Source organism: Oncorhynchus nerka, linkage group LG14 (assembly GCF_034236695.1).
Source record: "Oncorhynchus nerka isolate Pitt River linkage group LG14, Oner_Uvic_2.0, whole genome shotgun sequence".
In the NCBI taxonomy this organism is placed as follows: domain Eukaryota; kingdom Metazoa; phylum Chordata; class Actinopteri; order Salmoniformes; family Salmonidae; genus Oncorhynchus; species Oncorhynchus nerka.
In genome coordinates this window covers 21,418,778-21,437,320 of record NC_088409.1, presented here as the reverse complement: position 1 = coordinate 21,437,320, position 18,543 = coordinate 21,418,778, and the positions used below count along the sequence as shown (strand labels likewise).

General features: G+C 45.7%; 1 protein-coding gene across 1 annotated transcript; it reads left to right on the top strand.

The window, feature by feature from the left end:
- Nucleotides 1-715: 715 nt before the first annotated feature.
- Nucleotides 716-16,573, top strand: LOC115124230 (uncharacterized; the record flags this gene model as incomplete). The annotated part of the gene is made up of 10 exons (XM_065027177.1): nt 716-815; nt 10,273-11,631; nt 11,799-11,922; nt 12,163-12,341; nt 12,561-12,721; nt 14,652-14,796; nt 15,126-15,166; nt 15,271-15,325; nt 15,682-15,784; nt 16,071-16,573. Coding segments are annotated over 10 exons (2,520 nt in total), but the record flags the coding sequence as incomplete, so codon positions are not given.
- Nucleotides 16,574-18,543: the final 1,970 nt, after the last annotated feature.

The following is an 18,543-nucleotide window of genomic DNA, read 5'->3' as shown; positions in this document are numbered from 1 at the left end:
AGTTTTATCTGGAAAGGAGTTTGACACATGGACACGACACTATCTGTACTTTCGCAATGTCCGATTTCTGAGAGTTCATGTTGTCTGACCAGAAGAAACTGAGGTTTAGGGATATATTCTCTCTGTATCGCTGAATCGTTACATAATGCGGGATAAACTTGTAATGGTAATTTCCGATTGAGCCGACATGCAGCGTTTACCGTGAATACAGTCTCCGCTAAAGCGGGAACATTACCTTGAATTTTCAATCACGCTGTAAAACTGAACTTCCGCGATACAGATTAAATATAGTTTGTTGGGAGTGTGTGTGTGTGTGTGTGTGTCTGTGTGAGAGAGACTGGAGGTGGTCCATTTAGTTGATGCCTGGGGTGTAATTAGGCTATTAAGACAAATTCATGTAGTTCCCTCCCCGTTACGTCGTTTGCAACGTTTCTGCAACAGATCTGGTGATGTCTTCGCTTCTGTTATTTTATTAAAACACAGAAGGTGGTCTGATCTATTTGAGTTATGTAAATCAACAGCTGCTCATAACGGCAGTCCAGACTCAGGCCAGCGGAGAGGTAGTCTGGAGAGCTTGGACGGGAACAGGGACAATTTGTATAACGGTTTTTTCTGCGTTTCAAATGAGTGTTAATTGATGTCTGAAAGGGAGAAGCTTTATAATCTAGTCTACTGATACGGTGTGATTGGATTTACCGACACAGAGAGATGACTCGCATTAAAGAAGCGTAAAGATGCATCGTGGATCAGGCTGGCGGTTCTCCTGTCTGCGCTGACAGTCCACTGCTTTCTGGACGGGACCTGTCCACGGAGAGGTAGGTTTATTTTATTACTGGATTATATCAATAAAATATTTAATAGATTTTGTTTCATGCCTATAGGCTAATTATTTTATTTTCAGTTATGTTTAGGGTGTCCACACTCTGCCCAGAGCGGGGGAACGCGCTATGGTGATGAAATGTCACTTTCCTTATGTTATAAAATACATTTTAACTTAAGAAGGGGCATTTTCATGGAAAAGTCCCCATGAAGTTATCAAATTCGATATTTGGAGCATATCAAATGAAAGCTACGAGTTTATATTTTGGGGGAAATAAAAGGCATGGATGCATTTTTCTTAAATGTTCCATCTTTTAAAAAATTGGCATAAGTAAAGGCTTTGATTTGTGGATAAACAGATGGAAAAGGAGTTTCCACTTCACAATAACAGCACTTACAGTTGTCCAGGGAAGCTCTAGCAGCACTTGCAGTTGTCCAGGGAAGCTCTAGCAGGGCAGAAATTTGATGAACTAACTTGTTGGAAAGGGGGAATCATATGACAGTGCCACGTTGAAAGTCACTGAGCTCTTCAGTAAGGCTATTCTACTGCCAATGTTTGTCTATGGAGATTGCATGGCTGTGTGCTCGATTTTATACACCTGTCAGGAACAGGTGTGGCTGAAATAGCCGAATCCACTCATTTGAAGGGGTGTCCACATACATTTGTATCATTAGCATTATATCCAAAAAGTTTGATTTCGTAACCTAAATATAGAACTTTGTTGACAGAGCGGGGTTGCTTTCTCATGGACTATTGAGGATTTGACATGTTGTGGTCATCTGCAAAGTTGTTTCTGCTAGTCGCAAAAATGTAAATTAACATGACATGATTGAAATTACATGTAAAAATCTTTTGGTAAGCTCAGTGCTCTGTTGACATTTTCCAGAGATAGGGGGGCCTAGTTACCCCCTAGTACCCTAAGAACAATGTCTAATTGCTGACACAAAAAAAGCTATGTTCTGGGGGGGGTGTATGTAGATGAAGGTCATGTTTAGGGGAATAAACTATAAATGGAAATTAATGGCTACAGTTTACACTTTATTTTTGTTAATTCATGAAACGTTGTTTCTAGAAAAGGGGTGTTTTTTAAAAGTACTAGACTACTGGCCCCAGGGGAAGCCAGTTACCCCGGTAGAAGATTGACAGAGAGAAATTAAATGATTTGGTAAGTAATACTCAAAAGCTAAGTTGAGTTGTCTTATGTTAATTATTTAAATAAAAGATGGGGGGGTTGTGTTGCGCATATCACCATTAATATCCGCACTATGAAGAGATCTGATGTAAAGTTCTCTATTTAACTCCCCTGCACATTCATTTTCTTTGTTGTTTCTTATCCATACCATCCATTATGTACAATTGCACAAAATATGATTTGAATAATGCAAGATTTTAAATCCCAGCAGTCTTTACAATGACATTCAGGAGCAAACGGTTTTCAATAGATGTTTTTAATTCATAAAACAAATATATTCATTGGAATGGAATATAACTAATAACATTAAATTACATTGGAATATAACATTTAATAACTTAACTAATTAACTCATTTTAACATTGATGTGGAAACTCTTGTGCTCTGCTGTGCACAATTCTAATTTGTACATAGGTCACAAATGAAGCTATCCTCAGTCAAATTGGAGCACAACTCATGAGCCCAACTCCTGCACTGTCCCCACCTGTGACTGAAAACAGGGGGAGAGATGCCAATTGAAAAGCTTTCTCTTAAAAACGTACGGTGCATTCTGAAGGTATTCAGACCCCTTCCCTTTTCCCATGTTTTGTTATGTTACAGCCTTATTGTAAAATATATATATATTTTAAATGTCCTTATGTTAAATGACAATCTATACACAACACTCCATATTGACATATGAAAAACACGTTGTTACACATTTTAGAAAATTGATTAAATATAAAAAACAGAAATATGTTATTTACATGTGTATACATACCCTTTGTTATGAGACTCGGAATTGAGCTCAGGTGCATTGTTTCCATTGATCATACTTGAGATGTTTCTACAACTTCATTGGAGACCATCTGTGTAGATTCCATTAATTGGACATGTTTTGGAAAGGCACAAACCTGTCTATATAAGGTCCCACAATTGACAGTGCATGTCAGAGCAAAAACCAAGCCATGGGGTTGAAGGAATTGTTAGTAGAGCTCCGAGACAAGATTGTGTTGGCACAGATCTGGGGAAGGGTAAAAAAATAAATGTTTTTAATCTGCAGCATTAATGGTCCCCAAGAACACAGTGGCCTTCATCATTCCTAAATGGAAGAAGTTTGGAACCACCAAGACTCTTCCTAGAGCTGGCTGCCCGGCCAAACTGAACAATCAGGGGAGAAGTGCCTTTGTCAGGGAGGTGACCAAGAACCCGATGGTCACTCTGACAGAGCTCCAGAGTTCCTCTGTGGAGATGGGAGAACCTTCCAGAAGGACAACCATCTCTGCAGCACTCCAGCAATCAGGTATTTATGGTAGAGTGGTCCAAATGGAATCCACTCCTCAGTAAAAGGCACATGACAGCCCGCTTGGGGTTTGTCAAAAGGCACCTAAAGGACTCTCAGACCATGAGAAACAAGATTCTCTGGTCTGATGAAACCAAGATTGAACTCTTTGGCCTGAATGCCAAACGTCACGTCTGGAGGAAACCTGGCACCATCCCTACAGTAAAGCATGGTGGTGGCAGCATCATGCTGTGGGGATGTTTTTCAGTGGCAGGGACTAAGACTAGTCAAGATCGAGGGAAAGATGAACGGAGCAAAGTACAGAGAGATCCTTGATGAAAACCTGCTCCAGAGTGCTGAGAACCTCAGACTGGGTTGAAGGTTCGCCTTCCAACAGGACAACGACCCTAAGCACACAGCCAAGAGAACGCAGGAGGGGCTTCGGGACAAGTCTCTGAATGTCTTTGGAAGGCCCACCCAGAGCCTGGACCTGATCCAACATCTCTGGAGAGACTTGAAAATAGCTGTGCAGCAACACTCCCCGTCCAACCTGACAGAGCTTGAGAGGATCTGCAGAGAAGAATGGGAGAAACTCCACCAAATACATGTGTGCCAAGCTTGTAGCGTCATACCCAAGAAGACTCTCGGCTGTAATCACAGCCAAAGGTGCTTCAACAAAGTACTGAGTAAATGGTCTGAATACTTACAGTTGAAGTCAGAAGTTTACATACACTTAGGTTGGAGTTATTAAAACTCCTTTTTCAACCACTCCGCACATTTCTTGTTAATAAACTATAGTTTTGGTAAGTCCGTATCAGACATCTACTTTGTGCATGACACAAGTCATTTTTCCAACAATTGTTTACAGACAGATTATTTCACTGTATCACAATTCCAGTGGGTCAGAAATGTACATACACTAACTTGATTGTGCCTTTAAACAGATTGGAAAATTCCAGAAAATGATGTCATGGCTTTAGAAGCTTCTGATAGGCTAATTGACATCATTTGAGTCAATTGGAGGTGTACCCGTGGATGTATTTCAAGGCCTACCTTCAAACTCAGTGCCTCTTTGCTTGACATCATGGAAAAATCAAATGAAATCAGCCAAGACCTCAGAAAATCATTGTAGACCTTCACAAGTTTTGTTCAGCCTTGGGAGCAATTTCCAAATGCCTGAAGGTACCACGTTCATCTGTACAAACAATAGTACACAAGTATAAACACCAAGGGACCACGCAGCCGTCATAGCGCTCAGGAAGGAAACGCGTTCTGTCTCTTAGAGATGAATGTACTTTGGTGCGAAAAGTGAAAATCAATCCCAGAACAACAGCAAAGGACCTTGTGAAGATGCTGGAGGAAACAGGTACAAAAGTATCTATATCCACAGTAAAATGAGTCCTATATCAACACAGCCTGAAAGGCCGCTCAGCATGGAAGAAGCCACTGCTCCAAAACCACCATAAAAAAGCCAGACTACGGTTTGCAACTGCACATGGGGACAAATATCATACTTGTTGGAGAAATGTCCTCTGGTCTGATGAAACAAAAATAGAACTGTTTGGCCATAATGACCATCATTATGTTTGGATGAAAAAGGGGGAGGCTTGCAAGCCAAAGAACACCATCCTAACCGTGAAGCACGGGGGTGGCAGCATCATGTTGTGGGGGTGCTTTGCTGCAGGAGGGACTGGTGCACTTCACAAAATAGATGGCATCATGAGGGAGGGAAATTATGTGGATATATTGAAGCAACATCTCAAGACATCAGTCAGGAGGTTAAAGCTTGGTCGCAAATGGGTCTTCCAAATGGACAATGACCCCAAGCATACTTCCAAAGTTGTGGCAAAATGGCTTAAGGACAACAAAGTCAAGGTATTGGAGTGGCCATCACAAAGCCCTGACCTCAATCCCATAGAAAATTTGTGGGCAGAACTGAAAAAGCGTGTGCGAGCAAGGAGGCCTACAAACCTGACTCAGCTCCACCAGCTCTGTCAGGAGGAATGGGCCAAAATTCACCCAACTTATTGTGGGAAGCTTGTGGAAGGCTACCTGAAATGTTTGACCCAAGTGAAACAATTTCAAGGCAATGCCAACAAATACACTCAATTAGTATGTTAACTTCTGACCCACTGGGAATGTGATGAAAGAAATAAAAGCTGAAATAAATCTATCTCTACTGTTATTATGACATTTCACTTTCTTTAAATAAACTCGTGGTCCCAACTGACCTAAGATGGGAACTTTTTACTAGGATTAAATATCAGTAATTGTGAAACTGAGTTTAAATGTATTTGTCTAAGGTATATGTAAACTTCCGACTTCAGCTGTATGTAAACTTAATATTAAAAAGTATATATATATATATATTTAGAAATGAGAAATGTTGCTTTGTCATTATGGAGTATTGTGTGTAGATTGATGAGGATTTACATTTTTTAAATCCATTTTAGAATAAGGCTGCAACATAACAAAATGTGGAAAAAGTGAAGGGGTCTGAATACTTTCCGAATGCTCTGGATATCACTTGTAAATGATATACAAAACTATACTACTTTCTAAACATGAGACTATACGTTTGAAAGTCCAGGGTCCTGGGAACAGTATTGGTATTAGGCCAACATTGTCAAGGCTGGAGCCAATTGTGTTTACTCAGACCCAAGGGTAAACTAACAAGCCACAGATTTGTCAAAACCCTTAAATAATTCTGTTTCTACAGGGTTTCCTTCACATTATCAGCTGGTGTCACCAGTTTGGCTTTTGCCGGTCTTTATAGAGAATCTCCAGTGTCTAGTGACAGCAGCTTTATGGAGGTTGGGGCCACAGACAGAGAGATTGTTATACTATTTGTTTATTTTTAGTAAAGAATGTTCATCAGTAAACATTTAGACAAATGTTTTGTAGCTCTGTGACAGAGCTTTAATGGTGGGAGAAAGGATAGGAGGAGGAGAGAAACAGAATAACAGGGTGGAGGCATAGGAGGAGGAGAGAAACAGAATAACAGGGTGGAGGCATAGGAGGAGGAGAGAAACAGAATAACAGGGTGGAGGCATAGGAGGAGGAGAGAAACAGAATAACAGGGTGGAGGCATAGGAGGAGGAGAGAAACAGAATAACAGACAGAGGGTGGAGGCATAGGAGGAGGAGAGAAACAGAATAACAGGGTGGAGGCATAGGAGGAGGAGAGAAACAGAATAACAGACAGAGGGTGGAGGCATAGGAGGAGGAGAGAAACAGAATAACAGGGTGGAGGCATAGGAGGAGGAGAGAAACAGAATAACAGACAGAGGGTGGAGGCATAGGAGGAGGAGAGAAACAGAATAACAGGGTGGAGGCATAGGAGGAGGAGAGAAACAGAATAACAGGGTGGAGGCATAGGAGGAGGAGAGAAACAGAATAACAGGGTGGAGCCATAGGAGGAGGAGAGAAACAGAATAACAGACAGAGGGTGGAGGCATAGGAGGAGGAGAGAAACAGAATAACAGACAGAGGGTGGAGGCATAGGAGGAGGAGAGAAACAGAATAACAGACAGAGGGTGGAGGCATAGGAGGAGAGAGAGAAACAGAATAACAGGGTGGAGGCAGGAGGAGGAGAGAAACAGAATAACAGGGTGGAGGCATAGGAGGAGGAGAGAAACAGAATAACAGGGTGGAGGCATAGGAGGAGGAGAGAAACAGAATAACAGACAGAGGGTGGAGGCATAGGAGGAGGAGAGAAACAGAATAACAGGGTGGAGGCATAGGAGGAGGAGAGAAACAGAATAACAGACAGAGGGTGGAGGCATAGGAGGAGGAGAGAAACAGAATAACAGGGTGGAGGCATAGGAGGAGGAGAGAAACAGAATAACAGGGTGGAGGCATAGGAGGAGGAGAGAAACAGAATAACAGGGTGGAGGCATAGGAGGAGGAGAGAAACAGAATAACAGGAGGGTGGAGGCATAGGAGGAGGAGAGAAACAGAATAACAGACAGAGGGTGGAGGCATAGGAGGAGGAGAGAAACAGAATAACAGACAGAGGGTGGAGGCATAGGAGGAGAGAAACAGAATAACAGGGTGGAGGCATAGGAGGAGGAGAGAAACAGAATAAGACAGAGGGTGGAGGCATAGGAGGAGGAGAGAAACAGAATAACAGACAGAGGGTGGAGGCATAGGAGGAGGAGAGAAACAGAATAACAGACAGAGGGTGGAGGCATAGGAGGAGGAGAGAAACAGAATAACAGACAGAGGGTGGAGGCATAGGAGGAGGAGAGAAACAGAATAACAGGGTGGAGGCATAGGAGGAGGAGAGAAACAGAATAACAGACAGAGGGTGGAGGCATAGGAGGAGGAGAGAAACAGAATAACAGACAGAAGGGTGGAGGCATAGGAGGAGGAGAGAAACAGAATAACAGACAGAGGGTGGAGGCATAGGAGGAGGAGAGAAACAGAATAGCAGACAGAGGGTGGAGGCATAGGAGGAGGAGAGAAACAGAATAGACAGAGGTGGACAGAGGGTGCAGAGGCATAGGAGGAGGAGAGAAACAGAATAACAGACAGAGGGTGGAGGCAGGAGGAGGAGAGAAACAGAATAGCAGACAGAGGGTGGAGGCATAGGAGGAGAGAAACAGAATAGCAGACAGAGGGTGGAGGCAGAGGAGGAGAGAAAGAATAGCAGACAGAAGGGTGGAGGCATAGGAAGAGGAGAGAAACAGAATAGCAGACAGAAGGGTGGAGGCATAGGAGGAGGAGAGAAACAGAATAGCAGACAGAAGGGTGGAGGCATAGGAGGAGGAGAGAAACAGAATAGCAGACAGAAGGGTGGAGGCATAGGAGGAGGAGAGAAACAGAATAGCAGACAGAAGGGTGGAGGCATAGGAGGAGGAGAGAAACAGAATAGCAGACAGAAGGGTGGAGGCATAGGAGGAGGAGAGAAACAGAATAACAGACAGAGGGTGGAGGCATAGGAGGAGGAGAGAAACAGAATAAGACAGAGGGTGGAGGCATAGGAGGAGGAGAGAAACAGAATAACAGACAGAGGGTGGAGGCATAGGAGGAGGAGAGAAACAGAATAACAGGGTGGAGGCAGACAGAATAACAGGGTGGAGGCATAGGAGGAGGAGAGAAACAGAATAACAGGGTGGAGGCATAGGAGGAGGAGAGAAACAGAATAACAGACAGAGGGTGGAGGCATAGGAGGAGGAGAGAAACAGAATAACAGACAGAGGGTGGAGGCATAGGAGGAGGAGAGAAACAGAATAACAGACAGAGGGTGGGAGGCATAGGAGGAGGAGAGAAACAGAATAACAGGGTGGAGGCATAGAGGAGGAGAGAAACAGAATAACAGGGTGGAGGCATAGGAGGAGGAGAGAAACAGAATAACAGGGTGGAGGCATAGAGGAGGAGAGAAACAGAATAACAGACAGAGGGTGGAGGCATAGGAGGAGGAGAGAAACAGAATAACAGGGTGGAGGCATAGGAGGAGGAGAGAAACAGAAGAGGGTAACAGACAGAGGGTGGAGGCATAGGAGGAGGAGAGAAACAGAATAACAGGGTGGAGGCATAGGAGGAGGAGAGAAACAGAATAACAGGGTGGAGGCATAGGAGGAGGAGAGAAACAGAATAACAGAGGGTGGAGGCATAGGAGGAGGAGAGAAACAGAATAACAGACAGAGGGTGGAGGCATAGGAGGAGGAGAGAAACAGAATAACAGACAGAGGGTGGAGGCATAGGAGGAGGAGAGAAACAGAATAACAGGGTGGAGGCATAGGAGGAGGAGAGAAACAGAATAGCAGACAGAGGGTGGAGGCATAGGAGGAGGAGAGAAACAGAATAACAGACAGAGGGTGGAGGCATAGGAGGAGGAGAGAAACAGAATAACAGACAGAGGGTGGAGGCATAGGAGGAGGAGAGAAACAGAATAGCAGACAGAGGGTGGAGGCATAGGAGGAGGAGAGAAACAGAATAACAGGGTGGAGGCATAGGAGGAGGAGAGAAACAGAATAACAGACAGAGGGTGGAGGCATAGGAGGAGGAGAGAAACAGAATAGCAGACAGAAGGGTGGAGGCATAGGAGGAGGAGAGAAACAGAATAACAGACAGAGGGTGGAGGCATAGGAGGAGGAGAGAAACAGAATAGCAGACAGAGGGTGGAGGCATAGGAGGAGGAGAGAAACAGAATAGCAGACAGAGGGTGGAGGCATAGGAGGAGGAGAGAAACAGAATAGCAGAGGCATAGGAGGAGGAGAGAAACAGAATAACAGACAGAGGGTGGAGGCATAGGAGGAGGAGAGAAACAGAATAGCAGACAGAGGGTGGAGGCATAGGAGGAGGAGAGAAACAGAATAGCAGACAGAGGGTGGAGGCATAGGAGGAGGAGGAGAGAAACAGAATAGCAGACAGAAGGGTGGAGGCATAGGAAGAGGAGAGAAACAGAATAGCAGACAGAAGGGTGGAGGCATAGGAGGAGGAGAGAAACAGAATAGCAGACAGAAGGGTGGAGGCATAGGAGGAGGAGAGAAACAGAATAGCAGACAGAAGGGTGGAGGCATAGGAGGAGGAGAGAAACAGAATAGCAGACAGAAGCGTGGAGGCATAGGAGGAGGAGAGAAACAGAATAGCAGACAGAAGGGTGGAGGCATAGGAGGAGGAGAGAAACAGAATAGCAGACAGAAGGGTGGAGGCATAGGAGGAGGAGAGAAACAGAATAACAGACGGTGAGAGAGAAAGAGTTTGTTAAAGAAGAGACAGGCTGAGAGAAGATAAATACTGAGAGGAGATAGAAGAGAGACTTCGAGAAAGGGAAAGAGAGGTGGGAAGAAGGGATGTGTTGAAAGAGGAAGTGAAAGAGGGGTTGGTGATCAGTTATGCAATGTGTTCTCTCAGTTTATCTGTACTGCCCAGTCAACCACAACCTATAGCCCTCAATGTGTGTGTATATATATATAAGGGTACATCCGTGCCTGCATGTGTGCCTGTGTCTCTGTACAGTACTGACTCATTATGTCTTTCTCTCTCCCTCCAGACCCCCCTCCCAGGGTGCTGGTTGTGTCCCCAGGCAGCGTTCTGGTCTTGGCCTGTAGTGGTCAGGTGGAGGTGAACGGGCTGGAGGTGATGGTTAACAGGGCCAAACACACCAGCACCACCGCTGGAAATGGAAAATACACCAGTGTCATTACCGGTGTACACCCCACCACTGTCAGCACCACAACAAACACCACATCTAACGGAACCACTGTCAGCACCACATCTAACGGAACCACTGTCAACACCACAACAGACACCACATCTAACGGAACCACTGTCAGCACCACAACAGACACCAAATCTAACAGAACCACAACAAACACCACATCTAATGGAACCACTGTCAGCACCACATCTAACGGAACCACTGTCAACACCACAACAGACACCACATCTAACGGAACCACTGTCAGCACCACAACAGACACCAAATCTAACAGAACCACAACAAACACCACATCTAACGGAACCACTGTCAGCACCACATCTAACGGAACCACTGTCAACACCACAACAGACACCACATCTAACGGAACCACTGTCAGCACCACAACAGACACCAAATCTAACAGAACCACAACAAACACCACATCTAACGGAACCCCTGTCAGCACCACAACAGACACCACATCTAACGGAACCACTGTCAGCACCACAACAGTCACCAAATCTAACGGAACCACTGTCAGCACCACAACAGACACCACATCTAATGGAACTACAGCCAGTGCTATAAAAGACGGTAGTGATAATGGAATAGACACATTTTCTACTGGAAAGGACACTATTGTCCTTACTGTAACAGACACTCCTGTCATAAGCTGGACAGATGATACCGGGACAGACAGTAAGAAGAAACCCGTCATCAGGAACACTCGTGCAGGAAACCACACTCTTACTGTGAGAGAAGTTAACAAAGGGAATGGAGAGAATGAGGAAGATGAAACAGAGGAGGAGCACAAAGGAGGAGGAGAGCAGAGGGATACAGGGCGGAGTCTTTACACTGTCAATCAATCAGGACATACAGATACACAGAAACTATTTCCTCTTACTGGGACATCGCTCCAACCAACCAGAGACAGCGGAGTGGGAGGGGCTGACACTGAGCTGCCCTCTAATCGGTGGACTGATGTGATGGACAGTGAGCATGACTATGAGGTGAGGGGGCTGAGAGGGAGGTCTCAGTGGAGACTGAACGGGAGGCCGCTGAGAGGAGGAGAGGAAAGAGGAGGAGTAGTGGTGTTAGGGAGGAGAGGCGCCACTCTGACCCTGCCCTACCTGGCGGTGGGTGACTCTGGGAACTACAGCTGCCACCACGGGGGCAAACTGGTCTCCTCTCTGAGGGTGAGCGTGGCAGGTGAGTTATACTGATGGCATCTCTCTGTCTAACATCATCACCTCTGGCCATTGAAGCTGACAACCATACTGTATGTGTTCTGTGAAGTGTGAATCAGCAGCAGACATTCATGGTCACATAAGAACAACGGACAAACATTCTGGAATTTCCCCTGGAATGTCTTTCAGTTCCCCCAGAGAGGCCTAAGCTGTCCTGCTATAAGAGGTCACCCAGCAGTAAGATCCGCTGTGATTGGACAGCCAGTCAACCGGTGACTCCTGTCCCTCAGTGCTACCTCCTCCTACGGAAAGGGTGAGAGCACACATCTTCTTTTCCTTCTTTCTCATCAGCCTCCTCTTCCTCATCACCCTCTTCTTCCTCCTCTTATCACCTTCTTTCTTCTCTTCCTCATCACTCTTCTTCCTCCACTTCCTCATCACCCTCTTCTTTCTCCTCTTCCTCATTCATTTGTCTTAAATTACTTACTTTATCAAACATATGATGCCGACAGAACAGTGTGGGTGGAATACTAACTCTCTCTCTCTCTCTCAGTCTATCAGGGTCATTCTCTCGTGTCAACTGTTCCTACTCCGCCCTGCTGTCTCGGTGTTGGTGTGCTATAGGTCATCAAGAGAAGGAGAGTAGAGAGCCACACCTGGCCTACCTGTGTGTCACCAACACTGCTGGCAACACCACCAGCCCTCTCCTAGACTTCACACCTCTGGACATTAGTGAGTGTGTGTGTGTGATATGTGTGTGTGCGTAAGGCATGTGTATGTGTCTGTGTGTGTGTGATATGAGTGCGTGCGTTCAGGCGTGTGTGTGTGATGTGAGTATAGGTTTGTGTGCATGCTTAACAGACCACTCAATGAGACACCTTGCTAACATTCTCCTCCTCTCCCACTCTCTCCCTGCCTCTCTCACCTTTCTCCCTCCCTCCCTGTGTGTAGTTAATCCAGACCCCCCCAGCTCAGTGGTGGTGAGGGGTGTGGAGGGGCAGGAGAGGAGACTGAGGGTGAGCTGGGCTGTTCCTCACTCCTGGAAAGAGAGAGACCTCTATCACGAGCTGCTTTATGAGCTCAGATACCACACCATGCCACACGGAACACAGGTGTGTGGCTTCACATGCGTGTGTTGGTGTGTCTGCGTGTTTGTGTAATGACCCATGTTGTTCATCTAGCCTGCTCTGTTCTGCGTGTTGGTGTAATGACCCATGTTGTTCATCTAGCCTGCTCTGTTCTGGGTGTTGGTGTAATGACCCATGTTGTTAATCTAGCCTGCTCTGTTCTGGGTGTTGGTGTAATGGCCCATGTTGTTCATCTAGCCTGCTCTGTTCTGGGTGTTGGTGTAATGACCCATGTCGTTCATCTAGCCTGCTCTGTTCTGGGTGTTGGTGTAATGGCCCATGTTGTTCATCTAGCCTGCTCTGTTCTGGGTGTTGGTGTAATGACCCATGTTGTTCATCTAGCCTGCTCTGTTCTGGGTGTTTGTGTAATGACCCATGTTGTTCATCTAGCCTGCTCTGTTCTGGGTGTTGGTGTAATGACCCATGTTGTTCATCTAGCCTGCTCTGTTCTGGGTGTTGGTGTAATGACCCATGTTGTTCATCTAGCCTGCTCTGTTCTGGGTGTTGGTATAATGACCCATGTTCATCTAGCCTGCTCTGTTCTGGGTGTTGGTGTAATGGCCCATGTTGTTCATCTAGCCTGCTCTGTTCTGGGTGTTGGTGTAATGACCCATGTTGTTCATCTAGCCTGCTCTGTTCTGGGTGTTGGTGTAATGACCCACGTTGTTCATCTAGCCTGCTCTGTTCTGGGTGTTGGTGTAATGACCCATGTTGTTCATCTAGCCTGCTCTGTTCTGGGTGTTGGTGTAATGACCCATGTTGTTCATCTAGCCTGCTCTGTTCTGGGTGTTGGTGTAATGACCCATGTTGTTCATCTAGCCTGCTCTGTTCTGGGTGTTTGTGTAATGACCCATGTTGTTCATCTAGCCTGCTCTGTTCTGGGTGTTGGTGTAATGGCCCATGTTGTTCATCTAGCCTGCTCTGTTCTGGGTGTTGGTGTAATGACCCATGTTGTTCATCTAGCCTGCTCTGTTCTGGGTGTTGGTGTAATGACCCATGTTGTTCATCTAGCCTGCTCTGTTCTGGGTGTTTGTGTAATGACCCATGTTGTTCATCTAGCCTGCTCTGTTCTGGGTGTTGGTGTAATGACCCATGTTGTTCATCTAGCCTGCTCTGTTCTGGGTGTTGGTGTAATGACCCATGTTGTTCATCTAGCCTGCTCTGTTCTGGGTGTTGGTGTAATGACCCATGTTGTTCATCTAGCCTGCTCTGTTCTGGGTGTTGGTATAATGACCCATGTTCATCTAGCCTGCTCTGTTCTGGGTGTTGGTGTAATGACCCATGTTGTTCATCTAGCCTGCTCTGTTCTGGGTGTTGGTGTAATGACCCATGTTGTTCATCTAGCCTGCTCTGTTCTGGGTGTTGGTGTAATGACCCATGTTGTTCATCTAGCCTGCTCTGTTCTGGGTGTTTGTGTAATGACCCATGTTGTTCATCTAGCCTGCTCTGTTCTGGGTGTTGGTGTAATGGCCCATGTTGTTCATCTAGCCTGCTCTGTTCTGGGTGTTGGTGTAATGGCCCATGTTGTTCATCTAGCCTGCTCTGTTCTGGGTTTTGGTGTAATGACCCATGTTGTTCATCTAGCCTGCTCTGTTCTGGGTTTTGGTGTAATGACCCATGTTGTTCATCTAGCCTGCTCTGTTCTGGCTCAAACAGACATTACTTTTTCTATTTCGTCATCTGTGTGTGTTTTTACTATCATTGTGGTGACCAAGTCCTCACAAGGTTAGTAAAACAAGGACAATTCAAGGAAAAAATTATATTTTAGGCCGAGGGGTTAGATTTATGGTTAGGGTTATAATTAGGGTTAGGGGGTTTGCAGTTAAGGTTAGGTTTAGGGTGTTGGGGAAAATAGTATTTTAAATGTGAATAAGGATAGTAAAACAAAAGTGTTGGTGTGTGTGTGTGCATGTAGATAAAAGAGACCACCACAGCCCGGTTCTACACTATAACAGATGCGTTGCCAGGAGTACAGTACCTGATCCAACTCAGAGCTAAGGAAGAGTTTGATGGCCACTGGAGTGAATGGAGCACGGCTGTCTACGCCAACACCTGGACAGGTAACACACACACACACCAGATCTGTACGTGCTTAATTCAACTCTTCCATACTATCATCCGGGACCAGGCTAACGAGAACCATCTAGCCCATAGACAAAGGTAGTCATGACAACCCCTCCCTGTTCCTTCCTTTCTGCTCTGGTCTCTAGTCTTAACAGATACCTTCTACAGAGCTTTACAGCTTACCTGTCAACTCCCTTACCCTTCAACGGATCCTGTTCATGTACCCAGCCAGACACACACTCCTCTACACTAGTGGAAGTATTAGCCAGTTAGCTGTGTATGTGTGAACAGTTGTGTGGTTCATGGTGAATGTCCTTTATTACAGCCCCTGTGCCAACTGCGTTCAGCGATCTTTCTACTGTTCTGGTAAGAAACACACACACACACACACACACACACACACTGGTCCTAGTTGTTTAATCTCTCTGTGACATCTTACTTTCTCACATTGTCTCATTCTGTCTCTCCAGCAGGACTACACAGACGACACAGATTCTGGCTCTGGTATGACAGAAGAGACATCAGGTTAGTGGGACAGAGAGCTACTGTATGTCGATTGGTTGAAGCTGTGTTTGTGTCAGAAATCCCCCTACCTTACAGAAGGCCATAACAGGAAGCTAATGTCATAACCTCATCAACTGAAAGTGCATCAGGAAACACAGAACCTGGGCCAACTCATCTCACCCCATTCTTTAAGTTTCACACAAATACTGTACACACACACACGCACACACGTCAGTATAATAGTGTAACCTTTCACCCGCACTCCCCTCTCCTTTCTCCTCCCCCTCCCTCCCTCCCTCTCTCTCGCTCCCTCCCTCTCTCTCGCTCCCCCCCCCTCCCTCTCTCCCAACCCCTCTGTTTTCCCCTCTCCCTCTCAGTCTCTGAGTCTAGGGGTGGTGTAGAGGTGTGGCCTCATGTCCTGTGGGTGGTTGCTTCCTGTGTGATGCTGTCAATCACTCTGTTGTCCACCTACCTCTACAGGTAAACCACCCCCTCTGTTCTTCACCTCCACTCAGATCCTCCCTTCCTCACTAGATAACACCCTGTCCTGTACATATCTATGGTTATCATGATTAACCATCAGATAATTAACTAGCTGTTAAATTTTGTCATCTACAGAAACCAGCACAACACCATTTATCTAAATACCTTCCCCTCTCTCTTCCTCCCTTTCTCTGCTCACACTGCCTTTCCTCCCTCCTTTCTCTCTTTCCTACACCCTCTCTCTCCCCACCCTCCACCCGCCCTCTCTCTCTCGCTCTCTCAGACACAGGGAGAGGTTCCTGTCTAAGCTGTGGAGGTTGAGTCCCGTCTCCTCCTCTCCTGCTTGCCCCTCCCCCCCAGTCACAGCCCTGCCTACCCAGGAAGGACATGCCCTCGTGAACTTTGATCACCCAATCTACGGGGAACCCGTCCCACAGGAAGAAGAGAGGAAGGAGGATGAAGAGGAGGAAGAAGAGGAGAAGGGGAAAGTTATTCGCTTTAACAACACAAGCTATTTTCTGGTCCAGAGCAAATGATATGCCTGCTCTTAAAACAAACCCCTTACCCTTTATCCCAGGCCCTTACTGCTAGCCCCCTGTTCCCCTAGTCCAGGCTGGAGAAGCCCTGTTGTTTCACTGTTTGGATGTGTGCAGTATTTTGTTCTCATTGGGGAAAATGAGCCAGTAGAGTAATGATGTAAATATTAATTTGTGTGTCTATAAAAAAAAGGATTGGGTTTTTGTAAATCATTTTGTCAGAATTAAATAAATAGTTTTGAATACAAAATTGTGTAAAGAGAGTTTATTTAGAAAATGCTGTTCTGAGTGTATAATCACATTTGTAGTGAAGGAAATGTATTTGTGCCCAGCAGGTGATGGTAGTCGTCTATAAATGTGTTGTACACAACAACTAGGATATTTTTATTTGGGTATACATGCCATTTTTACTGGGATCTGTCACTGAGCGTGTACACTGAATGTACAAAACATCCGATTCTTAAGCCTTGAGAAAATTGAGTCATGGATTGTGTGTGTGTGTCATTCAGAGTGCGAATGGACAAAAAAAGAAGATTTAAGTACTTTTGAACGAGGTATGGTAGTAAGTGTCGGAGGAGTGGGGGGGGTTCAACTAAATATTAAAGTGTTCTTAATGTTTTTTTCACTCAGTGTAAAGTCTTGTTGTTAACAATACACACTAAAACAGGGGCTCTCAACCAGGGGTGCTAGAACCGCTAGGGATAATTACCTATCCACAGGGGGTTCTTAAGAAGATTCATGAGACCATAGGCCTACTGCCTAAACGCACACGACAGGGTACTTTAGGAGTACTCTGGGCAGAGCTACATGGAGTTGGTGGTAGTGTAACCAAGGTACTCTGGGCAGAGCTACATGGAGTTGGTGGTAGTGTAACCAAGGTACTCTGGGCAGAGCTACATGGAGTTGGTGGTAGTGTAACCAAGGTACTCTGGGCAGAGCTACATGGAGTTGGTGGTAGTGTAACCAAGGTACTCTGGGCAGAGCTACATGGAGTTGGTGGTAGTGTAAGCAAGGTACTCTGGGCAGAGCTACATGGAGTTGGTGGTAGTGTAACCAAGGTACTCTGGGCAGAGCTACATGGAGTTGGTGGTAGTGTAACCAAGGTACTCTGGGCAGAGCTACATGGAGTTGGTGGTAGTGTAACCAAGGTACTCTGGGCAGAGCTACATGGAGTTGGTGGTAGTGTAACCAAGGTACTCTGGGCAGAGCTACATGGAGTTGGTGGTAGTGTAACCAAGGTATTCTGGGCAGAGCTACATGGAGTTGGTGGTAGTGTAACCAAGGTACTCTGGGCAGAGCTACATGGAGTTGGTGGTAGTGTAACCAAGGTACTCTGGGCAGAGCTACATGGAGTTGGTGGTAGTGTAACCAAGGTACTCTGGGCAGAGCTACATGGAGTTGGTGGTAGTGTAACCAAGGTACTCTGGGCAGAGCTACATGGAGTTGGTGGTAGTGTAACCAAGGTACTCTGGGCAGAGCTACATGGAGTTGGTGGTAGTGTAACCAAGGTACTCTGGGCAGAGCTACATGGAGTTGGTGGTAGTGTAACCAAGGTACTCTGGGCAGAGCTACATGGAGTTGGTGGTAGTGTAACCAAGGTACTCTGGGCAGAGCTACATGGAGTTGGTGGTAGTGTAACCAAGGTACTCTGGGCAGAGCTACATGGAGTTGGTGGTAGTGTAACCAAGGTACTCTGGGCAGAGCTAAATGTCGCTGGTGATTGTAATCGAAAAAGTTCGAGAACCACAGCACTAAAACATCACCTTTCCACTAGATGGCGGTAAAGATTAATTATTACAGTGAGTTCTGCTCTGTAGTACGTTAGTAGCACAGGTCATTTAGGTTCCTGGGGCTTCAATAATCTCCTGGTTAGCTCCTTATTTGTAGTCCATTATTAATGATATTACTCTATGTATTTCATACTAAGATAGTTTTGGTTTCATGTATCAGCGGGTATATATACACACAGAGTACAACACATTTACATTTACATTTAAGTCATTTAGCAGACGCTCTTACACATTAGGAACACCTGCTCTTTCCATGACATACACTGACCAGCTGGATCCAGCTGAAAGCTATGATCCTGTATTGATGTCACTTGTTAAATCCACTTCAATGTGTGTCAGGTTTAAGAAGGAGTTTTAAGCCTTGAAACAATTGAGACATGGCTTGTGTAGGCTAATTGAGGCATGGATTGTGTATGCTAATTGAGGCATG